The sequence below is a fragment of the Puma concolor genome, chromosome E1 (genome assembly GCF_028749965.1).
Source record: "Puma concolor isolate L17-30 chromosome E1, mPumCon1.1.hap2, whole genome shotgun sequence".
Classification (NCBI taxonomy): Eukaryota; Metazoa; Chordata; class Mammalia; order Carnivora; family Felidae; genus Puma; species Puma concolor.
Window position 1 is genome coordinate 26,595,708 of NC_141680.1, and position 21,977 is coordinate 26,617,684.

Below are 21,977 nucleotides of genomic sequence, written 5' to 3' on the forward strand. Positions count from 1 at the left end.
CTCTGACCTCCCACATTGCAAATGTACAGCCTTTGTGGTGTCCATGATTAAGGAACATTCGTGAGGATGTGCCCAGACTTAACCTCCCCCCATTCATGCCCCATGCCTCAAACGGTACACCATACCAGGGCCTGGTTCTCCCCCCTATCTTGTTAGCCCCAGCATCCTAGGGGGCGCACTCAAAAGTGTGGAGTAGGATTACCTGGGTGTAGCTCTCCCACCCACATTCTTCTCCTCTGGGAGGCCCCAATGGAATGGACTTTGAAGGGGATCAGTAGCCCCTTAACCCCACCAAAGGTTTCCAAAGTCTCTCCTGCAGTCAAGGGGCTGGCCTGGGGTCACAGGGAATCCCTGAAGTAGATTTCATTCCCAGAAATAGGGTTCCTTCTCACTCCATTCCTCAGTCCTGAAAGATATATTTTTATAGCCTCGTGGACGTAAATCCACTCCACAGAAAAGGCCCTAGGGTGTGGAATCCCTCCCCTGACTCCCATGGTTCTGGTTGCTGATTAAATTCTAAAGCAGTGTGGACAATAGAGCCCTAAGCCTGGTGTGGACGCCCCCTCTCCTCTCTGTAGGATCAAAGTTGCTCCTTGAGGCTGTGTGATCCTGGGCCAGGACGGGGGGAGTGCTGATTAGAGCCAGGACTCTAAGGAGGAAGCCCCTTTGCCTGGATAGTTCTAGGGGAGACAATCCCTCTTCAGAGGTCCCTAGCTTAGGTTCAAAGGCTGGTGGGGGCTGAGAGGTTGGCAGCGGATGGGGAAGCGACTAGACCAGAAAACAGGGGCTTCCTGTTGATGAAGGGGGCCCAGGCCCACTGCTTGATTCCCTGTCCCTCTTCCTTACCCAAGTCTGAGCCTTTCAAACTCCCACGGAAGCCTTCACCAGATGTAGGACTCACAGTACCTAGAGCCATGAAGGAATCCAGAGGCATTGCAGCAGGGGGGCCAAAGCCAGGAGAGGGAGTACCCCTCCTGAGACAAGAGGCAGCTTCCTCTCTATGGCGGCCCTCAGCCCAGTTCCTTCAAGAAAACTTTCCTTTCCCTGGCCCCCTCTGAAGATCCTGACAGACAAGTGAACTAAGGGTCCATTCAGACCCCTGTCTTTTCTCTTCCCATCTCATCTTAGGGGTTGGGGGGGCCTCAAGAGGAACCAGCCCCGTCCCTCTGACCCCATAAGTTTCTCTCTCACTGAGCCCTTGGACTCTACTTCTTAGTTCTGCCGCCTCACCGCACCCCTGCTCTGACCATCACAAAAACACACAGCAATTTAGGGGCGTCTTCGCTGTTGGAAGAAGGGTCTTTGGTCTGCTTAGAAAATAAGTTTGGAGCAGCCTAGGAGGAAACAGAAAAGAGATGATACCCAGAGTATCAGCGACCACTGAGTGAGAAAAGCAAGCCTTCTTTCTGAGGACATCTGTTTCAACGAACACCCGTACACATTCCTCAACTCCAGCATCCTTCGGAGGCTATGTACACCCGCCCACCCCCAACTCAAGCCCATTCCAAGGCCCCGGCGGACTGCTTCCGAGGCGAGAGGGCTGCGCAGGGGTCCAGGCCAAAACGATCAAAGGCAGGAATATGGGCACCCACCGTTGTGTCGAGCAAGTACCTCGCGAAGTCGCCACCCTGTTCCCAAACCGGAGACCCCGTGTGGGATGGGGACAGGGGGCTATGGCGGGGAGGGCACGACCTCTGGGCAGAGAGGAGAGGAGCTGGCGAAGGAAGGGAAGAGGATTGTTCCGGGCACAAGGCACAAGGTGGCTCGGCAGGGGGTGGGAAGGCCAGGAGGGGAGCGGAGGATTTCAGCGCTGGGACAGGACGCGGGGAGGAGAGGCTCCGCCAGGGGGAGGAGCTACTCTCCGCGTCCCGCTGTCGGGGCTCCCTCCCGTAGCGGCTCCGCTATAAAACCCGGTCCCGCATGATCGCGGCACCCCCGGAGGCCTCCTCGGCGCGCGCCCACCGGCTCTGCGGCGTGTTTGCTCCTGTGAGGGATGCGGCTGCTGCCTGCGCTCCTGGCCCTCGCTGCTGCCCGGCCCTTGGCCTGCGCAGGTGAACGCGTGGGCTCCCGCCCGGCCCCTCTGCGCCCCCAGCCGTAGTGCGCGCGAGACACCGGGCGCGCGTCGGGCTCGGGCTGCTTGGGCACCGCCGCGGCGACGGGGGCAAGCGGATGGGACGGGCGCGAGCCAGTGGGCGCACACGAACGGCCACGTGCGGCTGTGGAGCGGGTTTGTGCACGAGTGTGGAGGGCTGCGGGGGGCGCGCGGGGCCCTGGCGGGACCTCGGCCCCGCGAGCGTGACAGTCAGTGATGAGGATGCTTCTCCCACCCGCCTCGACGCACGCAGCGGTTCTTTCCCTTTCTGGAGTTGCGTGCGCCTTTGCTCCTCAGACGGCCGCAGTCCGTCCCGCCGGGGCTCGGTGCTGAGTGGCTGTCCCTCTCCCAGAGCACGGGTGCAGATTGTGTGCGGTGGGTCCCTGGTATCCCCCTTTCCCCTCCCCCCCCTTTCCAAGGTATCCCGGATTCCTTGTCGCCTGAGGCTGCCTGTCCCCTTCACTTCCCCAGCCCCCAGCACTGTACTGGGAGCCTGCAGGCCAGGGACACTAGGAGACCCGAGGCCCTGGCCGAGCCGGTCTTTCCGGCCAGGGTGATTTTCATGTAAAGATTAATGTGTGTCCGAGCTCTTAATTATTCGTCTAGGTGGGAGGTGGCGGGAGTGGTGTGTTAATATTTGATAAAGAGCCGAAAGCACCTCCAGCCGCACAGGGCGCAGAGATCCAGGAGGCATCTTTTCTGCGACCCCACGGGGACGGTCTCCTTTTCAGGAAGCCCCCATCTGCCAGTCTCCAGCTTAGCTACCCCTCCGATGGTCCCCCTAGGGGTTCACCCGGCTAGACTTACTCTCCAAAGCTAGATGCTCCTCTCTTTGGAGTTCTGGAATTGAGTGGTGAGGGTGTCCTCAGGAGCAGAGGAGAGTGTGTGCCCTTTGCAAGAAAGATTTAGCTGGCCGGTTGTGTGTGTGTGTGTGTGTGTGTGTGTGTGTGGTGTTCCGGGGGGAGGGGGGAATGAGGGGAATCTTGCAGAAACTGTTGGCTTCTTTCTAGGAGAGGAGAAAAGAGAAAAGACAGGGTGTGAAAAAATTTCTAGGTAAAGTTGAGAGTTTGAAACCCGCTTCAGTGGGCTTAGTAGAAAAAGAAAAAAGAAACACTTTGCAATTAATTCGGTTGTTTTGTACCTGTGTGGTGGTGGGTAAATCACTTAATCTCAAATTTCTCTTTTACAATATAGGGATAGTCATTCTGACCTTAGGTGTTTTAAGGATTCAAATAAGATAATGGGTGTAAGTACTTAGTGCAGTGCCTGCGTGGCGCATGGCAGACTCCCCCAGATGTGATGACGGTGATGGCTCTACCACTGCCTGCGACCAGCCAGCCAGGAATCTTTCTCAGCTGCCCCTTCATGCAAGCTGTGCTCTCCTTAAGTGCTGAGGCTTTTTCACTGGGAACTATCTTGGGACCTGTCTTCCTCCACCCATTTCATCCCCTTGGACATTTGAGGCTGAAGAGTGATGAGGCTGCACATCACACTCCCGACTATCTGCTGCTGTGGAAGGTGAAGGAGGGGAGAGGAACATAGACTTCTTCTGAGCCCCAGAACCCTGGCCAGGAGTTGCTGAGACTTTGCCAGGACATACTTGGGTTTTTTGCTGAGCTGGTTTCCAGGATTCCTCCTTCCCCACAGAGTGGGAGGGTAGCTTGAGCAAGGTCCATCAGAGAACTTCGGTCACCTCTAAAGAACAGAAGGGTGGTGGGCAAGTGATTGGTGATGTGGTTATGTCTATTACTGCATCCTTGGTCAGAGCAGGTCACCTAGGTAGAACTTGGAGCTTGGAGCCAAGATCTGTCTGTGGGGAGCCTCTCTTGCCCTATGGAGATGGACTGAGGCAGCAGGCTCATAATTATTTGCAAGGGCAGCCCTCTCATGAATGAATATAGGAACCTGAGCTGGTTTGCGACCCTGCCGCCTCTTGCTTGAAAGTCCCTCCCCTCAGCCCACGGACGTAGACCTGACCCCTGGCCTCATCAACATTATGTTTTCCTGGTTCTTGACTCCAGAAGAGAGTAGTTACAAGAGCATTCAGCCAAGCCGGGCAAAAGTCTCCATGATTAAGACAGTGGATCAGAGGTCACCATTCCAAAACCAGGAGCTGTAGCCAGAGTCAGGGGAACAGCAAATTCCTAAGAAAGGCTCAGTGTGAATCAGATGGGCCCTGGGGAGGCTGAGAGGGGGTTCTGCCCTTCAGGACTCTGACGTAAGCAAGGCTTCCCCTGGAATGACTTCCCCTTGGGCCTCCCAGTCAAACTTGGAAGCCCCTTCTGCCTTCAGGACCTTTGAGAGGGGAAGACATAGGAGAATTTTTTTTTTAAATTTTTTAATGTTTATTTATTTTTGAGAGAGAGAGAAAGAGAGAGTGCAAGTGGGGGAAGGGTAGAGAGAGAGGGAGACACAGAATCCTATACAGGCTCCAGCCTCTGAGCTGTCAGCACAGATCCTGATGCAGGGCTCAGACTCATGAGCAATGAAATCATGACCTGAGCCGAAGTTGGATGCTTAAGCAACTGAGCCACCCAGGTGCCCCAAGACATAGGATAATTATAACAAGGAGCCTTCCATGGGTGTGAATGACCTTCCATGTTATTCAGTGTCTGCTCGGACACTGACCAAAGTCCTGGGTGTTTGGTAACAGTTCGTTCTGAGGGAGAATGGAGGGCTCAGAAAAGTTCACGTAATTCTCCTGCAGAGATTGAGCAAGAGGCAGAGCCAGGACTGAGGCCAGGTGAACAGGCTCCAATGTCAGAGCTCTATCCACCTGCAGAGATTGGCCTGGGTGGGAAGTGGCCACAGCCCCTTGCAGAGTTGACCCGCATGGGGATTCCTCAGATGCAGCAATTTCTGGGAACAGCAGAGCCCAGTCCAGGGCAGGGGACAGATTGTTGTGGGGAAGACACTGCAGGGACTGTCAGACTCTGAATGAGGCTGAGCCAGCTTTGACCCGGAGTTGGGAAACTCAAAAACCCTAGGTGACTCTGAAGGGCCTGGAGTGAGAAAGTGCCCTGTTTTCTGTGGATGCTCTCTCCTGGCCTGGAGCCCCTCCTTCCTTCCCCTACCAAGAACTTGACCTCCTACTGGCTCCCTCCTCACCACATCCCCATTCCAGGGACTCCAGAGGAGGTGGGGTGGAGGGAGGCAGCCTGGCAGGAAGGGGGAGATGTGCTCAGAGACCTTAGCTCAGCTGAGTGGGAAGCTGTGCTTTTCTTAGGAATTTTCTCATCCCTGAGTTCTTTCCAGCTCACTTCATTTGTCTCCTCTCTGCCCAGCCTTTGGCCATCTGTGCACTGATCTGAGGCCAGAGGGAGGGAGGCCAGGGAAGGGAAGGATCCATTAGGGAGTTTACTATGTTCTAGGTTGCCTGGAATACTCTACTATCTCTCATTTAATCCTCCCACAGCCCAGTGAGGTGGATGGTATTAGCTCCACTTGACAGATGATAAAACTGAGGCTCAGAGAGATTAGGTGACTTGCCGCTAAACCTGCAGTGCCCATGTGGCCCAGCCAGGATTCCAGCTTTGGATCAAATGTTTTGTCCATCCTGCTGCTTCAGCCTTTTTTTTTTTTTTGTAATCAATAGACTATACTTATAGAGCAGTTTTAGGTTTACAGAAAAACTGAGCAGAAAGCACAAAGGGTGTCCCCTCTGCCCTTGCAGTTTCCCCCGATGGTAACATCTTGCATTTAGTGTAGTAGGTTTGTAGCGCTGCCTCTTTTCAGAGATGCTGGTTCTACTGCCCTGAACCAGAGCTGGGATTAGAACCTGAATCTGGCCCCATGAACCAGGATTGTGAGGTAATGGGACAGGGGAAAAAGCCTGACTGCCTTTCCCGATGGGTTGTGAGAGTTTAGCCCAGAATGGGTCTTAATAACACAAGAGGGTGTGTGTTCCAGGGAGGGGCTAGTCTAATCTCCTCCATCATCCGGATCAACTCTGGGAAGGCGGCCAGGCTGAACCTGGCTCTATTGTCCCAGGAAGGGAGACTGGGCTAATTCTTCTCCTGTGCTCTTGCCAGAACCGCCCTTCCAGGTTTAGGGTGGGAGATGCAAGGGAGGAGGGGGCTGAAAGCAATTGGAAGAGAGTGTGGAGACCAAGCCCGGGGTAGAGCTGGTAGCCTCAGAAGGCCCCCCTAAGGTCCCTCAAGGGTGACTTTTTTGCCTGAGGAGTAGTGCCCTGGGCATGATGTGCTGTGGGTCAGGACACCTGGGGCCTGGCTGATTGTACTGCCTCCGCCCCATCCCTATATTTTCTTTAGCCTCCTTCCTTTGGGCCCTCTGTCTGAGACTCCAGGAATGCTCCATCCCAACCCAAGGGGGTCTCTGACTCCATGGATATTCCTAGCCTCTGACCCACCATGTATGTGCACATGTGCGTGCGCACACACAAACACACACAGAAACAGTGTTGCTTGTGCATACACAGCTCAAGTGCATTCCTAGAGACATATGTGTGCACAAATACATTGACACAGACTTCATATCCTTCCTCTGCCTATTCCAGATTCACACTGGTGCTACGACATTCAAGCCAAGGCCTCCAACTATGCTTGCTTGGGTAAGTATAGCACGTCTTACTGACAGGCCTTTCTGTGTGGTGGGGACTGCCCAAGTCAAAATGAAGACCCAGGGAGGGTGGGAAGGATAAGGGTAATGATGGCTCCTTAGTCAGATATCAGTTCTTCACACACACACACACACACACACACACACACACAGTCCTGGTCCTGAGGAGACAGGGAATGTAGAGTGACCTGAATCGTCCCTGGCATCTCCTGTCACTATCAACAAGAGGATGTCTTCTATCAAATAAATCAGCAGTAGCATCAGATGTAGAGATACATTTTGCTTTTTTTTTTTTTTTTTTTTAAGTAGGCTCCATGTCCAGTGTAGGGCTTGAACTCATAACCCTGAGATCTAGAGTCACATGTTCCACCGACTAAGCCAGCCAGGTGCCCCACATTTTGCTCATATAACAAAAGGAAGAGTTTGGTCTGTTCCAGTGACACCTCTTTGGGTGGACCTGGGAAGTTGTCCTTTGCATTTTTTCCCCCAAATTTGATCCATGTCCCCACAGTCTGCTTTCCTCTGGTCTGTACTGTGTTTCAGTGACTGGTGCTGCCCCATTCCCAAGCCTCTATCAACTGGCTACAGGGAATCAGCCTCCTCCAGGTCTGCTTCCCTGCCTCTTAGTCCTCAGATAATGCTTAACATTAGTTAGGCTTTCCTAAGCCCCCTTCCAGGGCACTCCTCTCCACAGCTTCCAAGCACCTTCCTATTCCCCTCCTTGAACTTGAGGAGGTGCTATGTGCCCCTGACTCTCAGCCCACCCTCCCTCCCTGCTCAGGGCCTAGCCAATGGGGTGGAGACTGCAAGAAGAACCGCCAGTCCCCCATCAACATTGTCACTACCGAGGCACAGGTAGACCCAAACCTGGGACTCTTCTCCTTCTCTGGCTATGACAAGAAGCAAAAGTGGAAAGTCCAAAACAATGGGCATTCAGGTGGGTCTCAGGCAGATGGGATAGGGGACCTGGGCAGGCATGGGCACCTGGTCCGGGGACCCTTGAGTTCCAGAAGACTTGGATGGGTGGGCTTCTCCAGGGATGACTAGGTGCAGGTCCACCTTTGCTGAGGAAGGACTGCAAAGCCTAGCAGTGGGAGGGTAGGGGGAAACAGGAAGGGCCTTAGAAAGGAGGGAACACTTCATAGTATTTTCAGTACTTTAATCAGACCGGTCTGCTATGGGAGAAAGGCAGCATTCTAGGAAGAAGGAACAACATGTGCAGAGGCACAGAGGTATGGAGCAGCTTGGGGTGCTCAGGGAACTATGTGTGGCTCCGTGTGCCTGGTGGACAGAGAGCAAAGGTAGGAGGGATCAAAGTCCATCCAGGGTTGGCCAAACTGAGCCCAGGGGCAGGTGACCCAGGGCTGAGGACTGTAGACATTGTCTCCCAGGGCACCAGGGAGAGGGCTGAATTGCATGTTTGGGATGTGCAGAGGGAGAGGCAGGCAAAGAGGCCAATAAGAGGCCAGAAAAAAATCTGGGCCGTGTCACCTGTCCCATTCCATCCTATTTCCACAGGCCCAGGCATGTAGCCTATGAAGGGTCGGAGGTAGGAGAGAAGGTTCTGCCTAGGTGGAATTGGGACGGGCTAGAGGAGGTGGGTGCAAGGACTCTGTCCCCTCTTGTGCCCTCCAGTGATGGTATTGCTGGAGGATGAGGCCTCGGTTACTGGAGGAGGATTGGCTGCCCGCTACCAAGCCAAGCAGATGCATCTGCACTGGTCAGAGGAGTTGGATAAGGGCTCAGAACACACCCTCAATGGGGTTCGCTATGCCATGGAGGTGAGTGCCCTTTCCTGTGTTGACACTTTTGTTGGGCTCTGGGTGGACCTGCCTGTGGCAAGAAAGGTGTTCCAGCTGCCTCACAGGCCCTCTCCCCATTCCTCTCACTCCCCACCAGATGCACATAGTACATGAGAAAGAGAAGGGGACATCGAGGAGCGAGAAAGAGGCCCAGGATCCCAAAGATGAGATTGCAGTGCTGGCCTTCTTGGTGGAGGTGGGGCCCTCATCTGCCAGGGTCTGAGAGGCTCCTTCTTGGATCCAGAGATCTGCAAGGCAGGAGGGGACTGGGGGGATCCAGACTTCCCCTCTGTTTCTCAGTGACTTCTCTGCCCCCAGGTGGGGAGCCCAGAGCCTCTCAGGGCCTCAGTCCCAGAAGCTGCCTGCCCTCCCCACCACAGTCCAGAAGAATGGGCTGGTGGTCACCCCTGGCTCTCCACATGTCCCTGTCAAGCCCCCTTCTGTTCTGTTCCAGGCCGGATCTGAGAAAAATGATGGCTTCCAGCCTTTGGTGGAGGCGCTGTCTTATGTCCCCAGACCCAGTGAGTGGCTGGGGGTGAAGGGAAGAGAGGAGACTTCTTCCTACAAAGGAAGAGCTAGGGTGATGCAGTGGCCTGGGCTCTCAGGGATCCCCTGCTTCTCCCACCAACTGACAGTATCCTCTGTTTCTGCCTCTGCCCCAGAGATGAACACCACAATGAATGACAGCATCAGCCTGTTAGACCTGCTCCCCAAGAAGGAGACACTGAGGCACTACTTCCGCTACCTGGGCTCACTTACCACTCCAGGCTGCGAGGAGAAGGTTGTCTGGACTGTGTTCCAGGAGCGCATTCAGCTCCACAAGGACCAGGTACCTAGGACCCAGCCAAGGGTGTGGCCCCCCACTGCCCAGTTCCCCACACCATTCCTCTGAATCCCCACAGAGGCACCCTGGACTGGGGTGGGGATGGGTCACTCCAGGGAGCTGCCAAGGGTGTGGCCCCCCACTGCCCAGTTCCCCACAACCATTCCTCTGGATCCCCACAGAGGCACCCTGGACTGGGGTGGGGATGGGTCACCAGGGAATCCATAGACATTCCTTGGGGCGGACAAGACAGGTCTGGCCTATCCCATCCCTAGTTTGAGGGCTGGAGGGGAGGCTATGGCAGAGGAGGTCAGAAAAGGCTCCCATGCTGCCCGCTGTAAGTAGGTGGGAGTTGTCCAGCTGAGGGCAGGGAACCAATGTCCTGAGGAGAGGGGTCAACATGGGGGAGGGTCCAAGGCTGGCCAGGAGCAGCTGAGAGAAGGTCAGGATAGCCACAGTAGGAACAAGTCCATTCATTCAACAAATGGTGCTCGAATCCTTATAACACACTAAGCTCTAGGGATAGAGCAGTGAACCAAAGGGCCCAAATCCCTGCTCTAGTGATACTTGCATTGCAGAACAGTGGTTCTCAAAGAGTGGTCCCTGGACCAGTGGCATCAACATCATCTGGGAACTTGCTTGACATTCGAATTCTTGGGCCTCACCCCAGTCCTACCGAATCAGAAACTGTGTGGGCGGGGCTTGGCAAAGTGGGGCCCAGCAAGCATCCCCCCTTCCTCGCCCCCAGCTGTGATACTACTGCACACTGAAATCTGAGAACTACTGTTCTATAGTAGCAGTGATAATACAGCAGTGATCAGTGACTGTGGGGCTGCAAAACTGTGAGCTGTATGTCCTTAGCTTCCCAGCTAAGTGAAGCTAATAGGAACTAAGCCCCCACCAGTGCCAAGTAGTCTATATCCCCTTTTTCTTTTCATCTGCACAAAACCCTGAGAGTTAAAGATTCTGAGCCTCCTTATTAGTGAGGGCTCAGAGAAGCAAGGTTACTGGCCTGGGGTCACACAGCAGGAAATGTAGCTATGCTTGCTCCCTGCTTCCTGCTGAGCCCTGCCCCTTCCACAGATCGCTGCGTTCTCCACGAAGCTCTACTACGACTCGGAGCAGAAACTGAAAATGACAGATAATGTCAGGCCACTGCAGCGCCAGGGACAGCGCCTGGTGTTCAAGTCTCAGGCCCCAGGACAGCTGCTGCCCTTACCCTTGCCAACCCTGCTGGTCCCCATGCTCACCTGTCTGTTGGCTGGCTTCCTCGCATGATAGCTCACTTCTGGACACTTGACCTCTGCTCTCATCCCATAGAGGCCTGGGGCCTCCATTCCTCAGGCTTCCTAGCTTGGATTTTGATGATGATTAAACAGATATATTTTTGGAGAAGCCTTTCTCAGGTCTATTTTTAGTTTCCATGACTGTCTCTGTTCTGTTCCCTTCAACCCACCGCCATTCCAGGGTAGGAGCCTTAAGGCCTGGATATTTCTTCTACGCAAGGACCATGGGGCATCTCCTCCTACCTTTTGCCCCCCTCCCATCTTTTTTGAACTCTCTGTCTGCATCCCATTTGGAGAGATGCAAAGATAGCTCTGAGTTCCAACACAGCGAAAGCCAGAAAAGTTCTGGAACCTGGGTGGCTCAGTTGGTTACACTTTTGACTCTTGATTTCGGCTCAGGTCATGATCTCACAGTTTGTGAGATCAAGCCCTGTGTCAGGCTCTACGCTGACAGCGTGGAGGCTGCTTGGGATTCTCTCTGTCCCTCTTTCTGCCTCTCCCCCTCCTCCATCTCCTGCTCTCTCTTAAAATAAATAAATAAACTTTTAAAAAGAAAAGAAAAGAAAGAAAAGAAAACCAGAGAAGTTCCAATCCAGCCTCTTCATTGTATAATGGGGGAAGCTGAGGCTCAGAAAGGAGAGGATAATACGTGGAGGCCACAGAGGGGGCTCTGGCAGAAGTGGCTCAGGATCCAGCCTAGCACTTTCTTCTCTGTACTAGGGGTGGAGAGTGCAGGTTGTGTGTGGTACAGCCTAGGCAAGGTAGGTGAGAGGGGGTTCATTGATTTGTCCAAATATTTCTTGAGCATCTATGTTTTAGGCACTGGGGATGTGGCAGGGAAGACAGACAATAAATGCCTGCCTGCCCTCCTGGAGTCCACAGTCTAGTTAGAGTCACTATAAATAAAATATACACACTGTACATATATCAGAAGGCAGCAAGAGCTATGGAGAAAGATACACCAGGAAGGGAAGGTCTCCGCAGACAGGGGCAGACTTTCCATCAGGAAGCCAGCAGGTGTTCATGTGTGGAGGGGAGGGTGCCTGTCAGAGGAACAGGATGGAGACCAGCCAGCAGGAGTGGAGTGAGGGAGGGAGAAATTGTGTTAAGAGAGCTGGAGGGAGAGGGGGGAGGGGGAGGAAGGGGGGAGGAGGAAGGGGGAAAAGGGAGAGGTCAGTTGTGTGGGGGGCAGGAGGGGCTTGCACTAAGACATTATAAGGATGTTGGTTTTGAATGTGAAAGAGCTGGGAGCCCCTAGAGACAGCTAGCTAGAGCCTGATGTGTTTCATTGGGAAACAGCTAAGGGGTGATGAGTGAGGGGAGGCTGCTGCAGGGATCCAGGAGCTGATGGATCACAGGTCTTTGAACACTTTGCAAGTGAGACCAGGAAGAGGCAGGTATGGGCGGAAGGGCCCAGAAAACTGGAGGAGAAGGAAATAAGGGCCCCATGGATAGGTCCCAAGTCGGCAACCCAGAGTTAAGGTGCCCCAGGCTCTGGGATCTCATCATCTAGGGCAGGGCTGGATTTTGGAGGAGCATGAGGGTGGGGGAAGGGGAGGAGAAGGGGCCTTGCTAGGTAAAGAGGAGGCCAGGGCCATGTCTGTGGGGACAACCTCTCTAACAGGCTCTACCGTCTGTACATGGTGAACTTCCCCGCAGGAAGACATGCGAGCTAGTCAGGCACTCAAGGGATTCCATTATGCGATGCTAGAAGTCCTGGCAGGCATACTGTCGCTCTCTGAAGGGGAGCTGGTTGGCAGAGGTGACCTCTAAGCCCTCTGCCGCCCTGACACCCTCAGAGCCCCTGACTGACCACTCCCAGCAGAGCCTGCGGAGAGGGAGAAGCCTCCCCTCCCCTTTCCTTTCGTGACCAAGAATAAGCACCCCTCTCCCTTCACCAGTGACCACACAGCAGTGGGGGTGGTGTTATGGTCACCATGGCAACAGCAGGTGGCGTGTGTCAGCAGGGGGTGTGTGGGCACCAAACCTGTTCTTTTTAGTTCCTGGTGCAGCCTGTGGGGGATCTGAGATTTTTTGTACCCGCCCCCTCCCACCCAAGGCTCAGGGTTCTCAGAAATCCAAACTCCCCCCTCCCCAATAAAGCCCCACCCCTGTCCCTGCCCTCAAGGCAGCATTCAGTAAAAAACAGGGCAGCAGAACCCGGAAGTCCCAACTCTCTCCAAGGGACTTAAAGGAACCCCTGCGGAAGGCACGTGACCCTCTCCTGTCCCCCTGACCCCACAATAATAAACCTGGCCAGTGGAGGACAGAATTGGCACAGCTTGTTCAGGTCCCAGGGCTCAAGCCTCTCCCCTGACTTCCCCTGCGTGCTTAAAGCTGAGTAGGTGCCGTCAGCACATGATTCATAGCAAGGTCATTCCCAGACAGTTACTGCAGGAGCCATTCCTGGAATTAGCCCCCATATCCTGGAGGTTGAGATTGACAGGCAATCCCTCTTGTGGGGTGTGTGTTCTTGAGAACCTCCTCTTCTGAGTAAATTCAATCCCTCCATGCTGCCCCACCACCACCCTGGGCAGATCCCTTTCTAGAGAGGACATTCTAAGTTCCTTGTGCCCAACCCAGACTGGCTTCTGACACAACGTAGCCAGAGATGATAAGGATCACCAGGGGCAACCTTACTCAGAAAGAGTCCTGCCTGCCTTCCCCACAGCCCTGCTTTCATTTACTTCTGATGCTCCTCGGTCATTGCATCGGGCATACAGTGTGTACACACACACACACACACACACACACACACACACACTCTTCACTGCAGCTGGCCAGGCCTGAGGAAGGCTCAATGCCTGACAGTTTTGGTCGGCACCTGACTTCTTTGAGGTTACTGGCTCCGAGCACAGACCATGATTCACATTCATCCAATGCCTGCTGAGGGCCAGACATGGACCTCTCTACAATCCTCGTAAAGGGTGGCGTTATTTCTTTGTTGCACAGATAAGGATGCTGAGGCACAGAGAGGGGTTAGGAGACCTGTCAGAACTTGGGGTCGCTACTCTGCACCTCCTTGGCTCCCACTGCTACTTTTGGCCTGTGGCAGTTCCCAGAGAGACAGATCTTTGGATCCGGGGTAGGGTGGGGTCTGTAGCACCCTGTCCCACCCTGTCTCCCCTGGCTGCTCTGTATCCCTGATGGCTCTTCTCTCTGGCCTCCCTCTCTGGCCCCGTTTAGGTTTGGCATCTGGGTGGGAGCCAGGGGCTAAAAATACTCCCCATGTGTTTAGATGATTCTTGGAAAATAAACTTCCCCATCTTGGCTCTCAGTTTGCACACTTGCTGGTCCTGCTTCCTGTGCTCTGATCTGACAGTGCCTGGAGTATATGGGGGGGGGGGGGCGGTGGGAGGGTGGGGAAAGTAGAAGGGTCTATAGGGGCCCAGCATCATGGGTGGTGGTGAAGTGAGCATGCACATGCATACCTGTATGCAAAAAGGCCACCAGGTCACAAAACTCTAGGGGTGCCTATATGGAGACCACATTGTGAATAGTATCCCCATGTGGTGGGACCACCCTGAGGCTCTGTACTTATGTGTGGGAAGAGGCAGGGAAGCTGGTGGCCTTGCAGGCCTGGGAACAGGGCTCCCATGTTTCTGGGCCTGTTTATCCATCTACAAAATGGGCTAAGCTTGACCCTTCCATCTAACTGGACCTAGCTATCTTCAGGCTCCTGCTGGTGACCTTGGGAGGAAAGCCAGGCCCATCTCTGTGGGTGGGGCGCTGCTCCTGCACCTCGAATTACACATCTAGCGGGCTCTGTTTGTTTATCTGAGTAGGGACAAAGGCATTATCTCCTCTAGGGACTAAGGACATGCCCCTGGGCCCAGGCAGCCCTGGGGAGGGGCTTCCTTTGGAGGACAGCTACAGGACAGACAAGTCACAAGCCAGTTCCTTCCTCTGAGCCTTAGCACCAGCTGAGAATGGACACGTGGAAGGCTCTTCACATTCCAAGTGTTGGCTGCTGCAAGGCCTGGGAGGAGAGGGAGAGGGCCAGGGGACAGGGAAGGGACAAAGGTACATTTTGATCTTTCAACAAACACTATTATTTCCTCTGTGCCAGGGACTGAGGATTCAGGTAAAAAAAAAAACAGTCTGTGCTCTTTCCCCAGGACTTCTGACCCAAGGGCAGACACATAGGGCACAGCAGTACCAGGTCTACAAAATACAGGCATAGACACATGGGAGCATGGGCCCCAGAGCCACACAGACTTGGATTGTAGTCCTCTTCCACAGCTGTGAAAGGCAAGTGAGAAGCCTTTGGTAACTTCATTCACCTTTCTTCTTTCTTTCTTCTTTCTTTCTTCTTTCTTTCTTTCTTTCTTTATTTCTTTCTTCTTTCTTTCTTTCCTTCTTCTTTCTTTCTTCTTTCTTCTCTTTTAGGTTTATTTATTTATTTTGAGAGGGAGTGAGAGAAGGTGAGTGGGGCAGGGGCAAAGAGAGAGGGAGAGAGAGAGAATTCCAAGCAGGCTCCTCACTGCCAGCGCAGAGCTTGATACAGGGCTCAAATTCACGAACAGTGAGATCATGAACTGAGTTGAAATCAAGAGTCAGATGCTTAACCAACTGAGCCACCCAGGCGACACATTAATTCATCTTTCTGAGCCTCCATTTCCTCATCTGTAAAATGGGCATGATGATGATTTACTTCATAAGGTCAGTGTAAAGATGAAACAAGATGCCTGGCCAAGAGTTTGTATTCTATAATTTGTAGTTATCATTATGATTGTTTTTATTAGAGCACTGAAGGATGGGTAGGACCTACAGACAGAGAGAAACTGACCACTTCCAGAGATGGGGGTAGGGAAGAATATGTGGAGGTCAGGATTCTAAGGAGTGATGCATAGATTTGCCCCTGTGGTAAGGAGTAGGTGTGAGATGGGCTGGCAGTCCTACTCCTATGGAAGGGAGAAACTGTAAGACCCCTCCAGGGGTCCACTTCTCCACTCAGACACTCTGATGTCCCCCCCTAGCACTCCACCCCACCCATACACAGAGCAGTCCACTGAGGCAGGCCCCCCAGCCTGACCTTTGCCCAGAGTTCACCAAGGTCACTCAGAACAACAGAGAGAGACAAGAGGGGGAGGCCAACTGAGGCCCAGCCTGCTCTGCAGCTCTCATGTTCCTGCCTTATTGGGTGGCGGTCCAGGTTAGAGTTTGGCTGAGACTATCCAGGGCCCCTGCCGCTTTCCTGCTGTGGGATCCATTTCATTTTCCTCTGGTCCTTCCTCAGGAGCAGCAGGATTACCACATTTGCCCTCTGATGGGTCCTTTTCTCCACTGCTGGTTCTGTCCCTGGCCATCTGCCAGTACACCTATTATACTGTCTGGATTTGCTGCAGGCTTCCCCCAGCTTATGGTCTGTACCCACCCAGTATTGCCTGATAAATTTGAATTTCAGATAAACACTTTTTTTTTTTTTTAGTGTATCTCCAAAATTGCATGGGGCATACTTATACTAAAACATTATGTTGTTTAGCTGCATAAGCATCTTGATTTTGTATTTACCAGATGTAGTGACCCTACCCTCATTCCATCTATGTCAGGGAAACTGAGGCCAAGAGGAAGGGCAGACAAAAGGAGGGGTCAGAGACCAAGGCAGCCACCACTTCCTCCTTGGCCATCTCCTCTCCCTCCCACTGGCCACACCCTCCAGGAACTGATAGCACACTGGTTGAGGGGTTTTCCCCTTCCCTGCCTGGTATTGGGCTCCCTGTTGGAAGGGCAGCTGGGTACACTTTGCAGCAATGGACTTCCTCCCCACAGTTTTCCAAAGTCTTGGGAGAGGCCAGTGCCAAGGCCTCATTCCTTCTCCTTTGGCCTCTGCTTGACTCCCGCCTCCCTGAGCTGGAGGGCCAGGGTCCCTTCCTGCAGCCCCGCCACCATCACACCAGCTACCTCTTGAGGAAGGGAGCCCTCAGGCAGCGTCTGGCCTCCGTGTCCAGGTGGGGTCAGAAGGGGCTGAGTGCCAGGGTTTTATTTACAAACTGAGGAGAGACTCAAGAGGTGCAGAACACTGTGGGCGTCGGAGTGCTTATTGGCGTCACAGCCTGGAGTACAGGAAGAGGACCCAGACACCAGTCAGCAGCTGAGTTCCCTCTGTCCATCAGACACCCTTCCTCCCATTCCTTTCGCCTTGTAATCACCCTGATATGTTTTCCTACCTTCAGCTATCATTATCTGCATGCCAGGCCCTTTGTAAGGTACTTTACATCCACTATCCCATTGAATCCTGACAGTAATCTTTAGAGCAAGAGCTCCCACTGGCACAGCCTCTTCAGGACAGCAGGCATTTCCATCTGTTTGTGGTGGATGATGTGCTGCCCAGCTCAGAGCCATAGGCAGCCCTAGGCTTGTCCCAGCAGTGAGCACTGTCAGAGTGTGGATGCCTTCAGTTGTCGGCCTCTCTAGGGAAAGGAAGCCCCTTCACTCCAGGTCACACTCCTTTCTGCAGCAGCCTCCAGCCAAAAACCGATCAGCATGGGGGGATAAAGAGAGCCCAATTCGAGGTGACTCCAAGGGACCATTCCAGCTCCAGAGCTCTTGGTGGGGTCAGCCAAGGTTACCACTGGGCCTGTGTGGCAGCTCCATCCCTCTCTTATCCTACCCTGCTTCCTTTGCTCTCTTCCACAGGTGTTGGAAGGTCCTAGAGGCACTTCTTAATAAACATCTTGTACACTGAACTCTGTCAGCTTCCTGGGGAAGCCAACCTGTGGGGCAGTTTGGGCTCATCAGTGCCCCAATGGCATAGAGCACATAGTAGACTTTCAATCAATACTGGATTGGAAGAACCCAGGCACAGGCATTGCTAGTCCTGACTCTACGCAAATAACAGCATACTAATAGCAGCTAATATTTATTCAGGTAAAACTATTTGACATGCTTTATGTCTCAATCCTTAAAACAAGCTTCTGAGATGTGCATTTCTATTTTCTCCATTTTCAGAGGAGGGAACGAAATGCAAGGGACCCATGAGTGGCAAGTTGTACAGTGGTGCTGGGACTTGGACCCATACAATTTGGTACTCATGCCCACCCTTGGATCATCACCATGCTCTGCCATTTTTCTGAAGGAAACTGAGGTTTAGAGAGGTAAAGGGACTTGCCCCTGCCAGCCAATGGGTGGCTACCAGATTTACAAACTCTACGGTCTGTGCTGCTTCCCTTGAACTGAGAGCTGCTGGCCTGGAAGTGCTTCCAGGGAAGCTTGCATCTAGAAGTCACTAGCCAGCCCGAGACATGTTGTTCCCTAGATCTGAACGCTATCCCCTGCCCCTCCCTACCTGTGTTTTTCTCGTGAGGTTAACACGCCAACCAAAACCCAGCTCAAAAGGGACTCCTTTGTGAAGCCCTCCTCAATGTCTGCTCTCCACCTTCTTCCCCACCAAGATCCCCTGAAGGAAGAAGATTTGAAGGGTCGAAGACTCTTAGCCATCAGAGTATGGAAGTGCCACGCCTTGGCTGGCCACACAAAGCGGGGCAGGCAGCAGATGTTTGCAGGATGAATGAATTTAAAAAAATGATAGCAAAACACAGAATTGGCAGGCACCATTCCAGGGCTGGAACTAAATATTTACCTTGCCCACGGGGCAATCCTGAGAGATAAGCCAGGTTTTCCAAGCTCTATTTATGCTGACTTTCCTTCTGTGACTGACACAATCAACCTGGTTTTGTTACAGTTTGAACAGCTGTTTCCACATGTAGGGCCTGGGTGTAGGAGATACTTGATCCTGGGCTTTCACTGTTCCTCAACATCGTGTGTCCTCCTCATGGTATTTGCTCCCAATCCTTGGCCCGAGGTGACACTGCCCCTCCAATCTGTGAGCCTGGACTGGCCACAGTCTCCATAAGTGAGTGAATTGGGCCTTTACTCTAAGTTGTGGGTTCATGCACAGCCACAGGGTTAACAGCTTTATCAGGAGCTGCTTGGAGTATGTAGGACAGATTTGCCTGGGTTTACTGCCTGAGTGGTCACCTGGGAGACACCTCTTAAGGGAAAGGGGTTGGCTGTGATATGATGGGTCCAAGTAAAGGGTCATAGGGGAGGAAGACTTGGAGTTCAGTGTGGCATTTATGAGTCAACCTCTGGGATTCACACTGGAGTCTGTTAGAAAGAAAACCTCAGACCCAAAATGGAGTCACTTATGTTAAGAGCCCAATGTCAGCAAACCAAGACTTAATATCTAACCTAACTGCAGTTTCAGGTCCCCCTAGGAATGTAACCTTTAGCCAGTCAACCTGAAATTTCCTGGTCAGCACTAGGAAATTTACTGATAGACCCCTTCCATTGCCCTTAGGAGGGTGACCTCGCCTAAAACAATGCTTTTTTTTTTTTTTTTTTTTTGCTAATAATTTCCTTTTTTCTGTGCCCTGTCTGCCTTTAAAACCCTTTTCTTTCCTGCAGCTCCACGGAGCTCCCTTCTACTTGCTAGATGAGATGTTGCCTGATTCATGAATCAATTAATAAAGCTAGTTAGATCTTTAAAGCTTACTTGGTTGAATTCTTGTTATTCAACAGGTCATAAAAGTTATGGACGTGGCCTATGAAAATGGAAAGAGCAATCTCATCTAAACACTAACACTGCTTGTGGGGGCCAGGCAGCTCTGATTTGGGATCAGGCAGCTGATTTGGCAGCTCTGATTAAGGGCCTAGTGAGCAACTCTGCCCCTGGTGTTCACTCTGTGAGGGGACATTTGGGGGAGGAAGTGGTAGTTTTGCATGAGGGGACCAGAGATTGGATGTTCCTGCTCAAGGGACACCACATGACAAGCTGAAAGGATTAGTTTAAGACATACTTGAGGGGCACCTGGGAGGCTCAGTTAGGCGTCTGACGGCTCAGGTCATGATCTCACGGTTCTTAGGTTCGAGCCCCATGTCAGGCTCTGTGCTGACAGCTCAGAGCTTGGAGCCTGCTTCAGATTCTGTGTCTCCTTCTCTTTGCCCCTCCCCTGCTCATACTCTGTTTCTCTCTCTCTTCCTGTCTCAAAAATAAATACTAATAAATTTGTGTGTGTATACCTATATAGATATAGATGATATAGATAGATGATATATAGATATATAGATATAGATATATAGATATACAGATATAGATATAGATATAGATATAGATGATATACTTGAGATACCCTCTAGAGGCTGCCTTCAACATGTACATGGGGAGTGGGACTTTATGGGGATAAGAGTAAGGTCCAGGGAAACCTGTGTAATCACAGGGAGTAACCATTCACTGAGCCTGAGGCTGCTGTGGCCAGGCCAGCACAGCCAGCATATAAGCGGATTCATGAGGCGCTGCAGTGTGGAATCTGGTGATAGTTCCAGTTCAGGGAGGGGGCCTGTGCTCTAGATGAGGAAAAGGTTTTCCACAACGGACTATCAATGCAAACAGGGTAACAGATGAAATGTTTCATCCAAGCCTTTGCCAGGCACAGTGCCCAAGCTGCTACCTCCAGAAAGGTATTACCTAGGCAGTGTAGCGGTTCCCTGACCTCAAATTTCTTTTTCTTTAAAAAAATTTTTTTTAAGTTAATTTATTTTTGAAAGAGACAGAGACAGTGTGAGCAAGGGAAGGGCAGAGAGAGAGAGGGAGAGAGAGAATCCCAAGCAGGCTCCACACAGTCAGCACAGAGCCTGATGCAAGGGCTCAAACCCACAAAACTGTGTGATCATGACCTGAACTAAAATGCTGAATTGACTGGGCCACCCAGGTGACCCTCAATGTTCTTTTCAAGTAAGTAATGGAGTTTAGACTTTACTCCAAATTTATAGTGATTATTTCCTTAGAGTCCACACTAGGCATGCTTCTCTCTCTCTCCCTTCCTTCTTTGCTTTCTCTTCCTTCCTGTTCTCTCTCTCCACCTCTCTTTTCCTTGCTCTTTCTTTTTTGACATACGTTTCCCTCACTATCCAAAAGTAGAGCATTTCTATGAAACCTCCCATAAACTGAAGTGTTGTAAAGTGAAGAGTATCCCCCACTTTCTGAAAGTTCATGTTGTGCCACTTAGCTTTCATGAAAGATCTATATTAGTATGGTAGTGGCTTTTTTCATAAAAGTGAAAATCCTCTTTGGATTTCTTTCAGTTAGTGAAAACAGGTACTAATGTAGGTTGTCTGTAAAAGTGAAGTGCGATAACGTGAGCTTTCAGAAAGTGGGGGGATACCTGTATCCATTTTGGATTGGGGTCTAGCATTTCCATCATCATGGAAGAGGATAGAAAATTAAAGTTGGGCTCATAAACCCTGGGGGAAAAGACAATGGGCTGCCTCTTTGGGGCTCAGCATAGCCCCAGTTGAATGGAAGGCAGCTGAGGAGTTGGCCTGCTGTGTGATGAGCCTGCCATGGTGGTTGGATAGACATGTGGTATTTGGTTTAGGCCCAGGCTTACAGGGACAAACACCTGGGTAGAATGGTTAGGCTCAATTGTTCTCCCTCCCTTCCCGGGAAAGGCCAGGAAGGAAAAGGCCCCAGTTTAAGGGAGGAGGCATTGTCCTCAGTGGCTAAGCATCATCAGGTAGCCCGGTTTGGCAGGGGGCCAGTAGGGAGCACAGGAATCTCATGGCTGCTATAGCTGGTGGCTGGCTTCCCAAGAATAGCTCATTCAATTCTCATCTTCCTTATCCTGCCTCTGGTACCATCACATCCCTGTTAAATGCCTAAGATATTTTCAGACAGTTCAAAGTTCAGTTTGGAGCTACAGGCCTTGAGTTGACCCAGAGTCTTTTCTTTCTCCCTCCCCAGTCCCACCTCCCCTCCTACACCCTCCTTCCTCCTTCTGTCCAGCTCCCAAGGCCCCTGGGCCACCAGAAGTGGAGATAACAAACCTAGGATGTTAAGAGTCAGTTGAGTCACTTCATGGCTGTTTGCTCCCAAGAGTTTTTATCTTCCAGGAACAGGAGGAGGCTGTTCTCAGGACATCCACTTCCTCTCCTTATGTAACAATAATACTTCATATTTGCATAAGTGTTATCTGTTGTAAAATGTTTTCACATTACCTTTTTTTTTTTAAAGTTTATTCACTTATTTAAGTAATCTCTACACCTAACATGGGGCTCGAACCCACGACCCTGAGATTGAGTCATGTGCTCTTCTTTCTGATTGAGCCAGCCAGGCACCCCATCACATTCTCTTTTTCATTCAGTGCTTAACACTATAGAGTAGTCAGGGTCATGGCAACCCTAATCCTTCATCAAAGAAGCCCACTGGCGGAGTTTGGAGAACTGGGTTGGTGAGCCTCGGAGATGTGAGGGGAGTGGGGGTGTCTGGAGAGGGCATGAAAGCACCACACCTTTTCCCACATACCTTGTCCTATGTATCTAAGCTGTTCCTGAGCTGTATATTTTTGTAATAAGTAAGTAATCCAGTTGGAGAGAAAAAAAGGCAGCCACGCGGG

At 52.0% G+C, this 21,977-nt stretch overlaps 1 protein-coding gene across 2 annotated transcripts; it reads left to right on the forward strand.

The window, feature by feature from the left end:
• Nucleotides 1-1,875: 1,875 nt before the first annotated feature.
• On the forward strand, nucleotides 1,876-10,706 carry CA4 (carbonic anhydrase 4). 2 transcript variants are annotated; one of them, XM_025917943.2, is made up of 8 exons: nucleotides 1,876-2,051; nucleotides 6,609-6,662; nucleotides 7,452-7,607; nucleotides 8,306-8,451; nucleotides 8,570-8,668; nucleotides 8,927-8,993; nucleotides 9,135-9,301; nucleotides 10,379-10,706. In XM_025917943.2, exons 1-8 carry the CDS (start codon nucleotides 1,994-1,996, stop codon nucleotides 10,571-10,573), a joined length of 942 nt encoding a protein of 313 aa, XP_025773728.1. In that variant the 5' UTR covers nucleotides 1,876-1,993; the 3' UTR covers nucleotides 10,574-10,706. The 2 variants fall into 2 exon arrangements, with proteins under 2 accessions (XP_025773728.1, XP_086542879.1); XM_086686753.1 differs by lacking the exon at nucleotides 1,876-2,051 and adding an exon at nucleotides 2,080-2,227.
• Nucleotides 10,707-21,977: the final 11,271 nt, after the last annotated feature.

Coding starts and splice junctions, on each gene's coding strand:
- CA4 (XM_025917943.2), top strand. CDS start 1,994: ATGCGGCTGCTGCCTGCGCTCCTGGCCCTCGCTGCTGCCCGGCCCTTG. Junction 6,663..7,451: donor CTCCAACTATGCTTGCTTGG/GTAAGTATAGCA, acceptor CTCCCTGCTCAG/GGCCTAGCCAATGGGGTGGA. Junction 8,994..9,134: donor GTCTTATGTCCCCAGACCCA/GTGAGTGGCTGG, acceptor CCTCTGCCCCAG/AGATGAACACCACAATGAAT.